The 17,513-nt window shown below is 45.5% G+C and overlaps 1 protein-coding gene across 1 annotated transcript in view; it reads right to left on the bottom strand.

Annotated features, from left to right (window-relative positions):
* CUNH5orf63 (chromosome unknown C5orf63 homolog) overlaps nucleotides 1-9,632 on the bottom strand; it is a 182,762-nt gene extending 173,130 nt beyond the window's left edge. Inside the window, exon 1 of the mRNA XM_073676634.1 lies at nucleotides 9,122-9,632. Coding sequence (XP_073532735.1) covers nucleotides 9,122-9,328 — 207 coding nt within the window. The 5' untranslated portion in view covers nucleotides 9,329-9,632. The remainder of the gene's footprint in view (nucleotides 1-9,121) is intronic.
* Between the last annotated feature and the right edge of the window lie 7,881 nt (nucleotides 9,633-17,513).

Raw genomic sequence — 17,513 nt, 5'->3', positions numbered from 1 at the left:
TCTAGGCCCTCACTGGCCAGACTAGCCCGCAGCCTGGGGCCTAGCCTGGCCTTCAGCCACACAGACTGCAGCTTGCTCTCTCCTGTTCCTCTCTGTCTGGAAGCTGACTGAGAACTCAACTAAACTGCACTGAGAGCTCCCTAGATAAAATCCACCCCCCAGTATCTGCATACTTGTCAGGGCTCCATCTAGTGGACTTGGGTGGAGGTGTCTGCTTGTATTGAGGCCACTGGGGAGAATCCGTCTGTGCAACACCCAGGAGTTCTGTGACAGCCTGCAGCTGCAGGGCGTCACATACATAACACATAACCTTTTATTGTTTAGGGGGGAACTGCCAAACCCCACTATCTCAAAATACCAGTAGTTTTATAAATGACTGACATATGGCATAAATGATTGTATTACACTTTTAATAATTATTTAATGGAAAGTTTAGCAAAGAAGATGATTAAAGGGTTATCTCATGAAAATAAAACCATTTTAAATGGAAGCCAGAGTGGTGAATTGCTGATCATTGCAGGTACAGCTTCTCTACCACTCTTGTGATCAGCTGCAGGAGAAGCCATATATGTCCGGATATAGCTTCTGCAGGGAGTTTGAGATCCCCCTAATTATGTCCATTTGTGCAGGATTTTATTTCACAGTAAAACACCTTAAAGGGGTATTCCCATCTCATACATTTATGGCATATCGTCCACACCACAGTAGTACAATCCACATCTATCATCTAGTTTACTTTACATTACATGGTAAAATACTAATATTGCTTGCTTTTTATATATTTTATTGTTTTTAGGGTCTGCTATTTTAGAGAAGGATCTATTTTCCTAAACAGCAATAAAATAGTAGTTATTCACTATGGGGAAATCCTTTCTTAATCACTACAGTGCCCATCATAAAATAAAAACACTGATACGTTGATACATATCTCCCAGAAAAAGAAAACACTTGATACTCACCCCCTGGAGCGGAATTGTACCTGCAATATAGGTACTGTGATTTCCAGAAATCAAGAGACATCATTTTGTCACGTGACTGCTGCAGCCAATCAGCGATCGTTGATTGACTGCAGCCTTCATTACTGCAATGCGAGCAAACAACTACAACGACAGAGTTGCAGCCGATCAGCAGTCACTTGACATAATGATATCACATGACTGGTGAGAATGACAGCGCTGATATTGCAGGAACAGTGCCGCTCCAGGAGGTAACAAGTGTTTTATTTTATGAAGGATAAAATCTCGAGTAAGTAATGGTTGCCCAGTAGTGAAACCAAAACTAACATGCAGATTGACCTTGATAGATACATTTCTTAACTTTTTGAAAATGTACAAGATGGGATCTGTTTTTTCATGGCAACCTGTAAAACACCATGAAAATCGATTTCCTTGTTTTGTTTATAGTTTAGCGAGTGACGGAGTAATTCTTCATATGTTTGTAAGGCCATACGTAAGGCCTAGGAGCAGTCATAGGACGTCATGGCCGTTGCGTTGACAAATGACTCTTGTCATGAGGATGATAAGTGGTTCAGTTATGGTAACTCTGTCCCTCCGCCTAAGTAATAGATGATGTGACAATACCCTGTACGCTGACATAGTACTACTACTTCATCATTTCTCCAGCTGAATTATCGCTCCTACTTCATGCTTACATCAGTAGAAGTATGATGCAGACAGCAGGCTCCATACAGACTGGATGAAGTGAGACAATCCTCAAGGGGTCATTGCCATCTGTCCATTCATAACGAAGTTCCATACAATAATATGAGCGGGAGAAGGGTAGAAGTAATTCATCCCTCGGTTTGGGATGACCCAATGGACATTAAAGTACTTCCAAAAATTACATAATTCTTATACTTTATCAAAACTTAGATAAAATATGTGCATTGTATCTTGGGACGTCTACAAAAGAACAGTAGAGCATAGACTGATTGGTGGCGATGATAATGTTCCATCTGCTTGTAGCCGTGTAAAGAGACCTTTGTACAGACCAGGAAAAAGAATAACACTGGAGTGTTCAGAAGTCACTCTACTTGTAAAATTCCCTTTAAAGAGGATATGTCACCACATTATGTGCTGAGTGCTGGAGTCCTCTCCATTATGTGTGTGCACTCTCAAGTCCTCAATATTATTGAGCTGCCGGTCACCCGCCACTGATTGGCAGCTTATGCACAGTACAGGGGGAACGTTGTCAATCAGCTGTAGGTGGGGGTAGTCGAACCTCATGAATGGGATGACTCAGCTCTGGCCTCCCGCTAATGAAGGATGATTTTACAGCAAGAAGCCCAGTAAGTGAATTACCTAGTGACAGATTCTCTTCAATTGTAAAACATACAAAATATACTTCTACAAGGAGATCAAACATCAGCGTCTGCTGTAATATGAGTTCACTGGATGTACAACTCATTTCATACCTTTAATAAATCACGTAGACATATTGATTCCAAATCATAACTGCACTTTGCACCCCTCGGAACATGACAAAGTATAATTAACCCCTTTCTATCATGGCCGAATTTCATCTTTGTGCTTTTTTCTTTTCCTCCTCTTCTTTAAAGAGTCAAATATTTTTTTATTTTTACATCGACTGAACCACATGAGGACTTTTTTTTTTAAGGAACGAGTTGTAATTTTAAATGATACCATTCATATCATTATATGACGTACAGGATGTTATTTTAATGGTGTTTATTGCGTGAAAAATCACATTACAACATGAATTTTCAGGTCAGTATGATTATGGAGATACCACACTTTAATTTTTATCTATTTTTTTAATTAAAGGGGTTTTACGGTTGTAGAAACCCCCTGTGCCCAACTGCAGTTTCTCAGTTTTTATAAAAAACAGACTAAGAGCCATAGAGCTTACTGATTGGCCGCAGAACTGTCAATATGAAATCAGCGCTGCAGACAATAACAGACACTAGGAACAGCAAAGGGAACTAAGGCTATGTGCCCACGATGCAGAAATGCTCCGGATTTTTCCTGAGCGTTTCTGCATCTCACTGGCAGAAAAAATGATGCGGATTTTACATGCGTTTTTCCTGCCAGGGACATGCGGATGTGAAGCGTTCTTCACATGCATTTTTGCATGCTGGTTATCAAGCGCTTTTCCAAGCGATTTTAGCATTACTTGGAAAGTGCTTGTCAAATTGGTCACACAATATAAATCCATGCAACCGGCATGGATTTATATAGTGTAACCAAGTTATAGTAAAAGAATGATAAAAAATAAATACTCATCTTCCGATGGCCCCCGGTCTCCTTGTTCGGTGCGTCCGGTGTGTTGGGCGGCTCGCGGTGGTCTAAAAGGGCCTTCCATGACGTCATTTAGTCATGTGACAGGTCACACGACTGCCGACGTCGCGTGACCCGTCACATGACTAAATGACGTTATGGAAGGTCCTTTTAGACCATCGCGAGCCACTGGGAAGCCAGGACGCATCACTATGGAGACCGGGGGCCATCAGAAGGTGAGTATAATGTATTTTTTTATTTTAAATTCTTTTTTTTTACAGGTACTATGGTACCCGGGTCTGGAGGAGAGTCTCCTGTCCTCCACACCCGGGTACCATCCGCACATTGAATCGCTTAATATCCGCATGTGCACATGTAGTCATGCGGATATTAACCGATTCAATGCAAGTCAATGGTGGCGAAAACACCGCGATTACCAAAATAATTAGTAGTGCTGTGGATTTTTCTGCAATGATAATCCGCAGTGGAAATTTCCGTAGCATGTGCACAGCACATGCGGATTATCATTGGGGAACATAGCAGACCTTCTACCAAGCGTTTCTGTAGCGGAATTGCAGCTGCGCAAACGCTTAAAAAACGCATAGTGGGCACACAGCCTTAGTGCTGGACCCAGGAAGGGTGAGTAAAGCTCTCTTTGTTTTTTAAAACAAGATGATTTTGGGGGACAGGGGTTTTACAAAACCAGAAAATCCCATTTAGATCTAAAACAAATTCTGAAACTTGTAAACAAATACATTTGGTTTGCTTTACCAATTTTTAAGATTCATAATGTTTTTTCTTCAATTGAGCTGTGTGAGGGTTTGTTTTTTTGTGTAGCAAGCTGTACCTTTTATTGGTAGTATCTTGGGGTACATATGATGTAAGATGTGTTTATTGTTTTTTTTATGCCATTTTTTGGGAAAGGAACAGCAAGTGAAAAACAGCAGTTCTGGAGTTTTTTATCTTTTGCTTTATGTTGCTTTTATAGCTTTATATTTTGATTTATCAGTCTTTTACAGATGCAGCGATACTGAATATGTTAATTAGTTTTACATTTTTAATGAGTGCATCGGATGCAGTATGCTAATGACACTCAGCTCCTGCTCTGCTGTGAGCGGGAGTCGAGTGTCAGTGCTCTGTGCTCCGATCCTCTTGCATGAGTCTGCAAGAATCGCGCTGCACTCGGGTGATATCCAAGTGCAGTGCGATGTTTCACACACACCCATAGACTTATATGGGTGCTTATGATTCAATTCATAGATGCAATGTTGCAATTGTTTTCGCATGCCGAATCGGCATGAGAAAATAATCGCAGATGTGAGCTACCCCATAGTTTAACATTCGTCTGAGTGCAATCCGATTTTTGATTGGATTGCACTAGTCCAATTACATCGCAAGTGGGAGTGAGCCCTAAAGGGGAAAAAGGAGGGCGATTTGAATTTTTATGTTCATCTCATTTCTCATGGACACGCCATAAGGTGGTGAAGTCTAGGAGTCTGAGGTCAAAAGCCAGGAGGGCATGTCAAGGACAAAGGGATAAGACAAACGGATAGTCAGAGGCAAAGTCTGAAGTCAGGCAACTAAGATCAGAGTGCGTCAAAGGCAAAAGAAATAATATAAACGAGTAGTCAAGAGGTAAATTCAAGGTCCGGCAACAAAGATCAGAAAAATAAGAACTCAGAGTACAGAGCAAACACACCACTGAGCAATGCTACAACTGACAATGGTCTAACCATTGCCAGACAGCTACAGTAAATAGCCAGGTAATCATAAAGTAATATAAACTTTAGTCTATGTTTTAAACCATATAGATGTCTTGAACCTGAGTATTACCAAAGTATTGTAGCATATATGGTAAATTATGATCTTCAACCAAGATGACCATGATGGAGGGTTCAGCAGGATTCCGATTGAAACTAGCTCCAGTGGCTGCAGTTAGAGGGGAGGTGTAAAGATATATGTCAGTGGCGTTCCGCTAGTGAGTCTGGGGGGCCTGGTATTCGCACTGGCATCGGGCCCCCACACTTGACTTTCAACTGTATCTGCATTCTGGATGCAGATACAGTTGAAAGCAATGCTGTAAGAGGGAGTCAGCTGATACTCCATCCTCCATCATTCTCCCTGTGCGCCTAATGTCTCAGCTCAGTAGGCGCAAGGATATCATTATATTGCGACCGCTGCGCTCAGCAGTGCAGACCACACGATGCAGAGAACAGAGCAGCGGGTGAATAAGGAGAGGTGAGTATTTTTTTTTTTTTTAAATCAGTGAGTCCTTTGTGGGGGCCATCATACTATTTTATGGGCTTTCATACTATTTGGAGGGTTATTTGTGGGTTCATTATACTATTTGGAATGCTATATGGGGGTCATCATGCTACTTGGGAGGCCATCATAATATTTGGAGGGCTATTTGTGATATCTTCATAATATTTGGAGGGCTATGTGGGAACCATCATACTATTTGGAGGGCTATATGGGGGCCACCATACCATTTGGAGGGCTTTGTGGGGCCATCATACTATTTGGAGGGCTATGTGGGGGGGCATCATACTATTTGGGGGAGCATCATACTAGTTGGAGGGCTATTTTGGACCAGCATACTATTTGTAGGGCTATGTGGGGGGCCATCATACTATTTGGGGGAATTATGCTATTTGGAGGGGCCTCATAATATGTAAGGGCCATTATACTGTTTAGAGGGATGTCTGGAGTCCAATTATACTGTTTGAAGGGCTGTGCGGGGGCCAATTATATTGTTTGGAACTCTGTGCGGGAGCCAATTATACTGTTTGGAGGGCTGTGCGGAGTCCATTGTACTGTGTTCAAGGTTGTGCGGGTGTAAGGAGAAGCAGAGATATCCCTGAAGAATCCGTGCAGGAGGTCACATCAGTGGAGAAAGACTGTCATCTGCTGGACAGGTGAAATCAAGCAGAACCAAATTGTACTGGAAGAGTTGCAGGGGGAGTGACTTTTGGGTGCTGGACCTGATGAGGTGACCCACAGGAAGGACTTCCTTGATATAAAAACCCTGAGCGCCAAACAGCAGGCAGATTTGGCGCCAAGCAAGAGAGCGGAGAAGACGTGCTCCAGAGATACTGTTGAGTCCAGCGTGACAGGCCTCAGCTGGAAGTCTGCACCACCCAGGTGCCGGTCACTGCCTGGCAAGATCCAGATTCCTCACAGTAGAACTCCAAGTTCAGCCTAAGCTGGTCAGGACCAGAATCCGCACCCTGTGCTGGTTAAACCTCCAAAACCCAGCATCGCCTATCATGAGCCAAGGCCTAATCCTCTCTGCCCAGAGCCTAAGAGACATCCGCTGACAGTCAAGTTGAGAAGAGCCATGAGAAGACTGCGACAGGAGAGGCACACCTGCAATTGCGGAGGAACAGCGAGAGTGAACAGGGCCGTCACTTCCAGCTATCACCTACTGGGGTTGGCTGGGACTAGCATTTCAGGTTGGAAGGGGGGCCGGTTGGTGCGTGGGAGGCTCAACAGGCTTTGATAGACTATATCAGAGTGAAATTTGTAGCCTAGCGGGAAAACCCGGTGACCCCTACAAGGGCCAGGTCGAGAGAGAACTTACGTGGTGACTCCCATGACTGGGCACACCACCTTTGTGGACAGAACATTACCGGTAATTAGTGAAAGACTTTCTTTGCTATTCCAAGCTTACTGTTATTAGTTCTACTGTTGATGTGCCTTGTTACTAACACTAATTGTTTAAAGTCGTTGCTGTATATAAATTAGGTTATATCAATCCGTGACTGTTTCCGCCTCGTGATCTCTGTGCATTGCATCCCGACAGCTGTATTACACAGGGTCCATTATATTGTATGGAAGGCCACCATACTGTATAGAGAGCTGTGTGGGGGCCATAATATTGTGTACAGGGCTGTTTTGGGGGCCATCATACTGTGTTGGGGTCACTGTGGATGTATCATACTTTGCGGGGAGTATTGTAGGATCATCATACTGTGCGCGTGGAGGGTACCATTGAGGAATTCACTGTGTGATATCTTACTGTGTTTTGGGGGCACATATGTTGACATCATACTTTATAGGGGCCATGAAAAGAGTATTGTAGTGTGTGTGAACACTACGAGACTTAAATAGTGCAAAATTACGTTGTAAGAGCCGCAAATTTGCGCTGTATGCTCTTCTGTGTCCCTGACTTTTGTGTATGTGGGGGGGTAGGGGGAGGTTGGCCAATTAGGACTTCTGCTATGGAGCCCTATGATTTCTATGTACACCCCTGTTTGCCAAATTATTTGCAGGTATTGCTTGTCCTGTGAAAGATACAAACTATATCTTTTTGTGTTAATATAGCTGTGAAGTAAATGAAATATGTATACCGTATATAGATAAAGAGGGGTTTGTAGTCAATGTATGTTTAGTTTTATCTTTTAGTGGTCCTAAGTCCTAACAGCACATAACTGGATCAATACAAAGACAAATAAAAGCCATAAAGACTAAAAGCTGCCAAAATAAAATATGCGAATTGCAGCAGTAGAGTAATAATCTGTAGTATCAGCAGCAGTGATGGGGAGATCTCAGTCTTCATGAGTTCATCACAACAACAAAGCCTTTCCAACAGCAGCTTAAGTGTATCTTGGGACCACCTAGGAGTAGGTCTAAAAATGAATACCGCAGTTGTCAGACAAAAATATATTCACTGGTCATCACTCCTGGCTCCAGTCTGGTGAGAGTATAAGACACTTAGTGACTATTTTCTTTCTGGGCATTACATATACAGTGGAATTCCATTGATATGACTACCCAAAAGTGCACTGAAAAATTATTTTTTCAAAGTGGTCAGCTCAAAAAAGATGATCATATACGTAATAGTAAAATTAAAATATGTCAAAGATAATATAGTCTTGATAAATGAGTGGACTATTTCATTGGAGATGCTTCATTATAGATTGATTTACTTAAAAAATTATGATTTTTTTAGAATACACTTTATTTTATACTTTGATTTTTTATCCCAAACACATTGCTCCAATGCCATTTCAATATCCAGTTCATGATCTTTTAGAAGCTTCTTTCAAATGCTGTTAGCAAGAAATGTACATGACATTCATACAATGTAAGTAGGGGACTTATCCTGTCTGAGCCTCTCTACTATCTACTTCAATACTCAGACGGAGAAATCCTGTACTATGATTTGAATATAATATACAGATTTTCCTTAGCAGCAATTGAAAGGAGCTTTTAAGGGAGCATGTAGTGGGCACTAAAACAGCACTGTAGCATAGTGTTTGTGTTAAACTCACCAGGTGAGGTGGATCTTCCAAGCCCAAGGTCCAGTGGGCAAATGGGCCACAGGCATCTGTGCAGCAGATACTTGTAGGTGGGGCATGCGGGCCATGGACATCTGAGGGACAGTAGACCTCAGGCAGGTAGGCGGGATGTAGGAAACTGCAAGCAGGTGGAAGATGTTCAGGAAACTGCTGGCAGGTGGGAGACGTCCAGGAGACCACAGGAAGCAGACTGAAGATGTAAGGAGACCGCAGGCAGACAGGCGGAGTGTAGGGAACCACAGGCTGTCAGATGACGTCAGGAGAACGCAGTCAGGCAGAAGATGTCCAGGAGATATCAGACAGCAGTTGAGCAGGTCAAGGTGTATAGAGCAAGCCACACTGAATTCTTAATACCAAGACACAAGTGTGTGTCTTGGTTAGTCTTATATACAGTACAGACCAAAAGTTTGGACACACCTTCTCATTTGAAGATTTTTCTGTATTTTCATGACTTTGAAAATTGTACATTCACACTGAAGGCACCAAAACTATGAATTAACACATGTGGAATTATATACTTAACAAAAAAGTGTGAAATAACTGAAAATATGTCTTATATTCTAAGTTCTTCAAAGTAGTCACCTTTTGCTTTGATGACTGCTGGCAGTCTCTTGGCATTCTCTTGATGAGCTTCAAGAGGTAGTCACCGGAAATGGTCTTCCAACAATCTTGAAGGAGTTCCCAGAGATGCTTAGCACTTGTTGGCCCTTTTGCCTTCACTCTGCGGTCCAGCTCACCCCAAACCATCTTGATTAGGTTCAGGTCTGGTGACTGTGGAGGCCAGGTCATCTGGCGTAGCACCCCATCACTCTCCTTCTTGGTCAAATAGCCCTTGCACAGCCTGGAGGTGTATTTGGGGTCATTGTCCTGTCATTAGCCATAGGATGGCTAAAGGTACAGTACGAGTCAATGAAAATAGCACATATTATACTAAATTTATCAAGATGGTCCACGTGGCATGGGAAATGTAGCATAATTCAATAGGTACATTACATTTTCCTTTTCCTTCTCCCAGATGATGGCTGGTGTGTAAAGGGGTATTCTCAATTTGTGTGTTCAGCAGCACAGAGCCTTTCTAGTCTCCTAACTTCCTGATTACAGGGGGGAGGAACAGTGCTCCTCCCTGAGTGGCAGTTCTCCAATAGTCCTGCTGCTGAGTTTATTCTAGTGTAACACATTAATAGTCTGTTATTGTGTAATCTGGAGTCTATTATCACTATATTTACATATAGAGATAACATTGCCTTTGAACGAGCACATGACTGGGAAAGTGACAGCACAGCATCTCAGACCCCCACAGGTATCCCACTGCAGGATTGTGGAACAGAAGTTGACATCCTGTCTGACTAACCCTCTCTTTTAACAAATGACTCCTGAAGCTTATCACTTTTCAATGCAGTTTATATCTTTACTTAGCTGTCCAGGTTCATTTCTAATGGCAGAAAATCAGGAGCTTCCGTCTTTCACCCGCATGTGGCGCTGAGTAACTTCTCACGGACAAGCCGTGAGTTGGGATAGTCAAGGAGTCCGAGGTCAAAAGCTACAAGGGTATGTCATAAACAGAGGGAAGAGACAAAGGAGTAGTCAGGTAACGGTCCAAGGTCAAAATACCAGCAGGATAGCGGATCAGAGCGAAGGGGTTTAACAGATGGAGGGTCAGAACGAGGTCCAAGGTCAGGCAATGAAAGATTATCAAGCAAAACATTAGGCACAGAAAAAATTAACCGCATTTAGCTAAAGCTACATCTGGCAGAGGTCTGGGACTAACAGCCCAACTAAGTAGCCAGGCAATACTTGGGACAATGAACACCTGGACACAGCACAGCACCTCCCAGTCTCATATTTGATTTCCATTCTGTCAAACAAAACACTGACAGCTCAGCACGCCCCTGCGCAAGACTGTACACTGAGCTGTTAATGGGAGTACTGACAGATTCATCACGCCCCTGTGCCAGATTGGAGTCATCAGTAACTGCATCCCAGACACACTGAGGGCTGGAATCGTGACACTGCACAGTCTCTTGGAGCATCCTGCTGCCTCAATTCTAGCCCTTCCACAGCACTCCAAGCGCTGCAGCTGTACTTCTTGAGGTCCACCTAAGATGCATTGGCAGGTGACCCAACTCATACTCCTAGTCTTATGGGCAACAGCTCACACTCCCCCACATTCACAGGAGAAAGTCCTTCTCATGCACACTTTTCTCAGTCTTTATTCACCAATTGTTGTCACTGCAGCAGGCCTTCTGCTCTCCCAGCAGATGAACATGTAAGGCATAAACTTATGCCGCACTCCAGCAAAGTGCTCTCCATATATAGAATCATATATGGGTCCTTGCTGAAAGTGGGTGATGGATTAGCTGTGTCACTTGTCCACAAGAGGGTCAGAATTTCTCTTTTTGGGGTTCCAGTGCCATTCTCTTAGCCTAACCCTATCTCCTGCTTTAGTGAATGCAGACAGAGAGGCTTCCGTACTAATCATCTTCGGCAGCTCCAAGCAGTAAGCGTCAGCAAAATTGTCTTTGGCTTTTTAGGGTTGAGCCTAGGATCTTGGCCTGGCATCTCCTGGGCACATCATGAAGTGGCAGCACCACTTGGATCACCACAAATGGGAGGCTTTGCAACTGTTACATTGCCACACTGCAAAAAGAGTTCAGAAATGGTTTGAGCAAAGAGACAAAGAATTCAATGTTTACAAGGATTCCAAAATCTCCAGATCTCAATCTAATCAATAATGGGATGTGCTGGAAAACATATAAATCAATATAGATTTCGTATAAATCAAGAATTCAGACATTTGTCTTAATAACCATGGAATACATTGATTTAGTTGTAATATTCATTCCCCAAATCTAACCCTTAGATGCAGAGGCGTAGCTACGGGTTCAGCTCAGGGGAGGACCAAACATCTGACTGGTCCCCTAACCAGGTAACCCTGATTACAACTACTGTGGCGCACCTTAATTGTGGTTTATAAGAAAACTTAAGCAGATGACCACGCTGTTACTAAAATAAATTTCAATACAAAGACCAACACTGCTATTACCACCATACGGTGACATAGAGTGGTAGATACCAGCTCTGCAGAACATGTTAAGAGATTGCAGATGGTAACTTACAGCTGACGTTCTTTCTGATGGAGTTGTTCACTTTAGCTGTCTTTTGCATCTTGCTCAAACCAATATGACAACTTCTTCCAGCCATGACTTGTCTGCAGAGATTTCAACAAAGACACATTTGCCTTCTCATATTTCCAGCACCATCCCCATCCAGGGTCGGATTGGGGCACTGGGACACCGGAGAATTCTCCGGTGGGCCCGGGTCCTCAGTGGGCCCCTGAGCAGGATGCACGGGGCCCGCTGATTAACATGGCCGCCGGTGCACCCGCACCGGGGCCCGAAAGTGGAGGGGGAGCCCTTGCAGTGCGGCTGATGAGGGCAATCTGGCATGCTTCGTGGACTCCCAGGCTCCGGGGGGCCCATGGCCAGATTGCCCTCATAGTGTGCGGCAGGCAGGGAGCGATGTGATCCATCCCACTCCGCTGTCATTTTCCTCCCGTCAGCAGCGGAGGGATTCGTCCTGTGCTTCCTGCCCGCCGCTTTCTCCCTGACACAGGTTCGCGCTGCTTGATGATGTCACCATGCAGCGCGAGCCTGGGTCAGGGAGAAAGATGCCAGGCAGGAAGCCGAGGACGATGCTGCGGGGGAACGAGCAGAGTGGGTAAGTGTTGTTTTTTGTTTTAAGTAATACAGTGGTGATGGAGGAGATGAGGGAGAGCAACAATGATGGAGGTGAAGGGAGATGAGGTAGAGCAATGGTGATGGAGGAGGTGGGGGAGATATGGGAATGGTGATGGATTAGGTGGGGGGAGATATGTATGGCATGGTGATGGAAGATGTAGGGGGGATATGGCATGGCAATGGTGATGGAGGAGGTGGAGGGAGATATGGCAATGGTGATGGAGGATGTGGGGGCATATGGCATGGCAATGGTGATGGAGGAGGTGGGGGAAGCATGGCAATGGTGATGGAGGAGGTGGGGGAAGCATGGCAATGATGATGGAGGAGGTGGGGGCAAATATGGCAATGATGATGGAGGAGGAGGCAGGACATATGGCAATGATGGAGGAGGTGGGGGAGATATGGCAATGATAATGGAGGAGGTAGGGGAGATAGGCAACGATGATGGAGGAGGTAGGGGGAGATATGGCATGGCAATGATGATGGAGTAGGTGGGGGGAAATATGGCAATGATGATGGAGGAGGTGGGTGGAGATACGGCAATGATGGAGGAGGTGGGGGAAGCATGACAATGATGGAGGAGGTGGGGGATATGGCAATGATGTTGGAGGTGGGAGAGATATGGCAATGATGATGGAGGAGGTGGGGGGAGATATGGCAATGATGATGAAGGAGGTGGAGGAAATATGGCAATGATGAAGGAGGTGGGAGGAGATATGGCAACGATGATGGAGGAGGTGGGGGGAGATATGACATGGCAATGAAGATGGAGTAGGTGGGGGAAATATGGCAATGATGATGGAGGAGGTGGGTGGAGATACGGCAATGATAGAGGAGGAGGGGGGATATGGCAATGATGGAGGAGGTGGGGGATATGGCAATGATGTTGGAGGTGGGAGAGATATGGCGATGATGGAGGAGGTGGGGGGGAGATAAGGCAATGATGATGGAGGAGGTGGGGGAGATATGGCAATGATGAAGGAGGTGGGGGGAGATATGGCAATGATGATGGAGGAGGTGGGGGGGATATGGCAATGATGATGGAGTAGGTGGAGAAGATATGGCAATGATGATGGAGTAGGTGGAGAAGATATGGCAATGATGATGGAGGAGGTGGAGGAGATATGAAAATGATGGAGGAGGTGGGGGAGAACAATTATGAGGAAGTAGGGGAAAACAATGATGGAAGAGGTGGGAGAGAGCAATGATGGAGGAGGTGGGGAGAGCAATGATGGAGGAGGTGGGGAGAGCAGTGATGGGGATGTGGGAGAGCAATGATAGAAGAGGTGGGGGAGAGCAATGATGGGGAATTATTTGGACTCTATATGCTGTTAATATGTGGTCTGGTCACAGTGTGGTGGTATTTCTCCCTTGTATGTGGTATTATTCGGTCACTATGTGGTGGTAATATGTGGTCTGGTCACGGGTGTCACTGTATTTCTCCCTTGTAGTATTATTCGGTCACTATGTTGTGGTAATATGTGGTCTGGTCATGGTGTGACAGTATTTCTCCCTTGTATGTAGTATTATTCGGTCATTATGTGGTGGTAATATGTGGTCTGGTCATGGTGTGGTGGTATTTCTCCCTTGTATGTAGTATTATTCGGTCACTATGTGGTGGTAATATGTGGTCTGGTAATGGTGTGGCAGTATTTCTCCCTTGTATGTGGTACTATTGGTGTTGGTATAGTGGATTGTGTTGTGTATGCCGGTCATTTGTTCTCTCTGATATTAATTAGAAGATTCTTTATTTACGTTAGTGATTAAATGCTTGGAACAAGATGCACTTACAGGGGTTCTCCGGGGAAAACAAGTAATCACCTCTCCACAGAATAAGTGATAAATTATTGATTAGTGGGGGACTGACTGCTGGGACCCGCACTGATTGGTAGAATGTAGAGCTTTTATCCCCATTAGACTGGATCTCATGTGCGACATGACCACTGATCCATTCATTCCCTCAGTGGCTGTTCTTGTTTTTTTCTGGAAGCCACAAAGAGAATGAATGAGGCTGCGGTCAGATGTCCCACCTGCCGCTGCATTTTAAAATGGGGATAACTAAGTGTCCTGTCAGGGACAAAATGTCCCCATTCTTCCGATCAGTGCGTTTTCCAATGTTCGAACCCAAATGATCAATAAGTTATCACCTATTTCGTGGAGCCCATAGATCATAGAATCATAGAATGGTAGAGTTGGAAGGGACCTCCTGGGTCATCTGGTCCAACCCCCTGCTCAAAGCAGGATTCACTAGATCATCTCAGACAGATGTCTGTCCAGCCTCTGTTTGAAGACGTCCATTGAAGGGGAACTCACCACCTCTCGTGGCAGCCTGTTCCACTAATTAATCACCCTAACTGTCAAAAGTTTTTTCTAATATCTAATCTGTGTCTCCTCCCATTTAGTTTCATCCCATTGCTTCTAGTCTTTGCTTGTGCAAATGAGAATAAAGATGATCCTTCTACAATGTGACAGCCCTTGACATATTTGTAGACAGCTATTAAGTCTCCTCTCAGTCTTCTTTTTTGCAAGCTAAACATTATCAGTGATAACTTGTTTTAACCAAAGAACCCCTTTAATGCAAACTAACGTAATTGCACATCCCAGTTATAGCGGTGCACAGTAGATGTGCAGGAGCCGCCTGAGATTTACAGTCGACGCTCCACTATAACAGGGATAACGGCTAACAGGTATTTGCATATACAGTACAGACCAAAAGTTTGGACACACCTTCTCATTTAAAGATTTTTCTGTATTTTCATGACTTTGAAAATTGTACATTCACACTGAAGGCATCAAAACTATGAATTAACACATGTGGAATTATATACTTAACAAAACAGTGTGAAACAACTGAAGATATGTCTTATATTCTAGGTTCTTCAAAGTAGCCACCTTTTGCTTTGATGACTGCTTTGCACACTCTTGGCATTCTCTTGACGAGATTTAAGAGAGGGGGGAGTGCGCGCGCGCCCTAAGCACTCTGCTGGAAGAGGAACGCGCGCCGGCCACAGCAGGGAATGGAGCGCAGGGAGAAGCCGCGCCAGGAGCCGGGGGGCGGGAGAGACGGTGTCCCTGTCTGACATGGGGCATGGACGCCGCTGCGCCGACAGAGACAGGAGCGCTGGAGGGACCCATGCGAGGAGTGCGGAGGTGAGAGGGACGGCGTCCCTGCCTAGCAGAGGGCAGGGACGCCGATGCTACAGTACCCCCCCCCCCCCCTTACGCACCCTCCTCTTTAGGCCAGAAAGAAATTTATCAAGGATGAGCGGGGCATGGATGTTCTCCCAAGGCTCCCCCGTTCTCTCCTCAGGATCAAACCCCTTCCAATCCTCTAGAAAAAAGGTCTTTCCTCTTACCCTCTTGGTGGCCAGAATGCTCTCTACCTCAAACTCGTCTTCAGCGGAAACCGGGGCAGGAGGCGTACCTGAAGACTTGGAAAAAGAGTTAAGTACCACGGGTTTGAGGAGAGATACATGGAAGGTGTTGGGGATCCGCAAGTTGGCCGGGAGTTTCAATTTATAGGTCACCGGGTTGATTTGCTTGATAACTTCCAGTGGGCCGATGAACCAGGGCCCTAACTTGTAGGAAGGAATCTTGAGCTGGACAAATTTGGACGAGAGCCAGACCTTATCTCCAGGACGGAATTGAGGCGGATCCAGACGTCTCTTGTCAGCCTGTTTCTTCATCCGCTCGGAGGACAGAAGAAGTGCAGATCTGGTACTCTCCCAAAAGGTGGAGAATTCGCTAACAAGAGATTCCGCGGCCGGGTTGTCCACCGAGGCGGAGACGGGAAACGGGATCCAGGGATGTTGGCCGTAGACTGTAAAAAACGGGGATTTGGAAGAGGATTCGCTCTCGTGATTATTGCAGGAGAATTCGGCCCACGGTAAAAGATCCAACCAATCGGAATGGTGGGCATTAACAAAGTGCCGGAGGTAACTGGTTAAGATTTGGTTGATCCGCTCTACTTGACCATTGGACTGTGGGTGATAAGCAGAAGAGAAGTCCAAGGTGACCCCCAGCAGTTTACACGTGGCTCTCCAGAAGCGAGAGGTGAACTGAACCCCTCGATCGGACACTATGTGGAGAGGAAGACCATGGAGACAGAAAATATGATGAATAAAGTCCTTAGCCAACTCAGATGCAGATGGAAGACCCGGCAGGGGAATGAAGTGAGCCATTTTAGAGAAGCGAACAGCGACCACCCAAATGACCGTGCAACCAGCAGAGACAGGGAGATCCGTTATAAAGTCCATGGCGATGTGTTGCCACGGGGCAGCAGGTACGGGAAGAGGCAGAAGGCGGCCGGCTGGCAGATGCCTAGGAACCTTGTTGGGGGCGCAGGATGCACAGGCCGAGACAAAGTCTATTACCTCCTTGCGCAGGGAAGGCCACCAGTAATGCCGGGCAATAAGCTGGAGGGTCTTCTTTTGGCCAGCATGGCCGGCTAGCTTAGACGAATGTCCCCAGTGCAGAACCTTCACTCGATCAGATACTGTCACGAACGTCTTACCGGGTGGAAGATGATTCAGATCCAAGGGAGCCACTTGCATTACCTTGGCGGGGTCGATGATGTGCTTAGGCTCCTCCTCTAGATCGGAGAACAGAAAGGATCGGGACAAGGCATCGGCTTTGATATTTTTGTCTGCTGGGCGGAAATGAAGAATGAAATCAAAGCGGGCGAAGAACAAGGACCACCGGGCCTGGCGCGGGTTAAGTCTTTGGGCACTCTGGAGGTAAGCCAAGTTTTTGTGGTCCGTATAAATTATTACCGGGTGAAGAGCCCCCTCGAGCAGGTAACGTCACTCCTCCAGTGCCAATTTAACGGCTAACAATTCTCGGTCTCCTATAGAATAATTGCGCTCAGACGAGGAGAAGAGTTTGGAGAAGAAGCCGCAGGTTACCATTCTCCCGGATGGCGACTTTTGGGTGAGCACCGCTCCGGCTCCGGAGGAGGAAACATCTACTTCTAAGAAGAATTGTTTGTTGCAGTCCAGACGGTGCAGCACAGAAGCGGAGGAGAAAGCTTGTTTCAAAGAAAGGAAGGCCTCTTCAGCCTCGGGCGGCCATTCTTTGGGACTAGCGCCCTTACGGGTGAGCGCGGAGATAGGGGCAGTCCGGGAAGAGAAGTGCGGAATGAAGAGGCGGTAGTAATTGGCGAAGCCCAGGAACCACTGAATAGCCTTCAACCCCTCCGGTCGGGGCCACTTCAGTATGGCAGAAAGTTTCTCAAGATC

This window comes from Phyllobates terribilis, unplaced genomic scaffold (genome assembly GCF_046119375.1).
Source record: "Phyllobates terribilis strain yellow unplaced genomic scaffold, ASM4611937v1 Scaffold_1__5_contigs__length_1240528914, whole genome shotgun sequence".
NCBI lineage: Eukaryota > Metazoa > Chordata > Amphibia > Anura > Dendrobatidae > Phyllobates > Phyllobates terribilis.
Note: the sequence above shows the minus strand (reverse complement) of the source record. Positions and strands in the feature narration are given on the sequence as shown.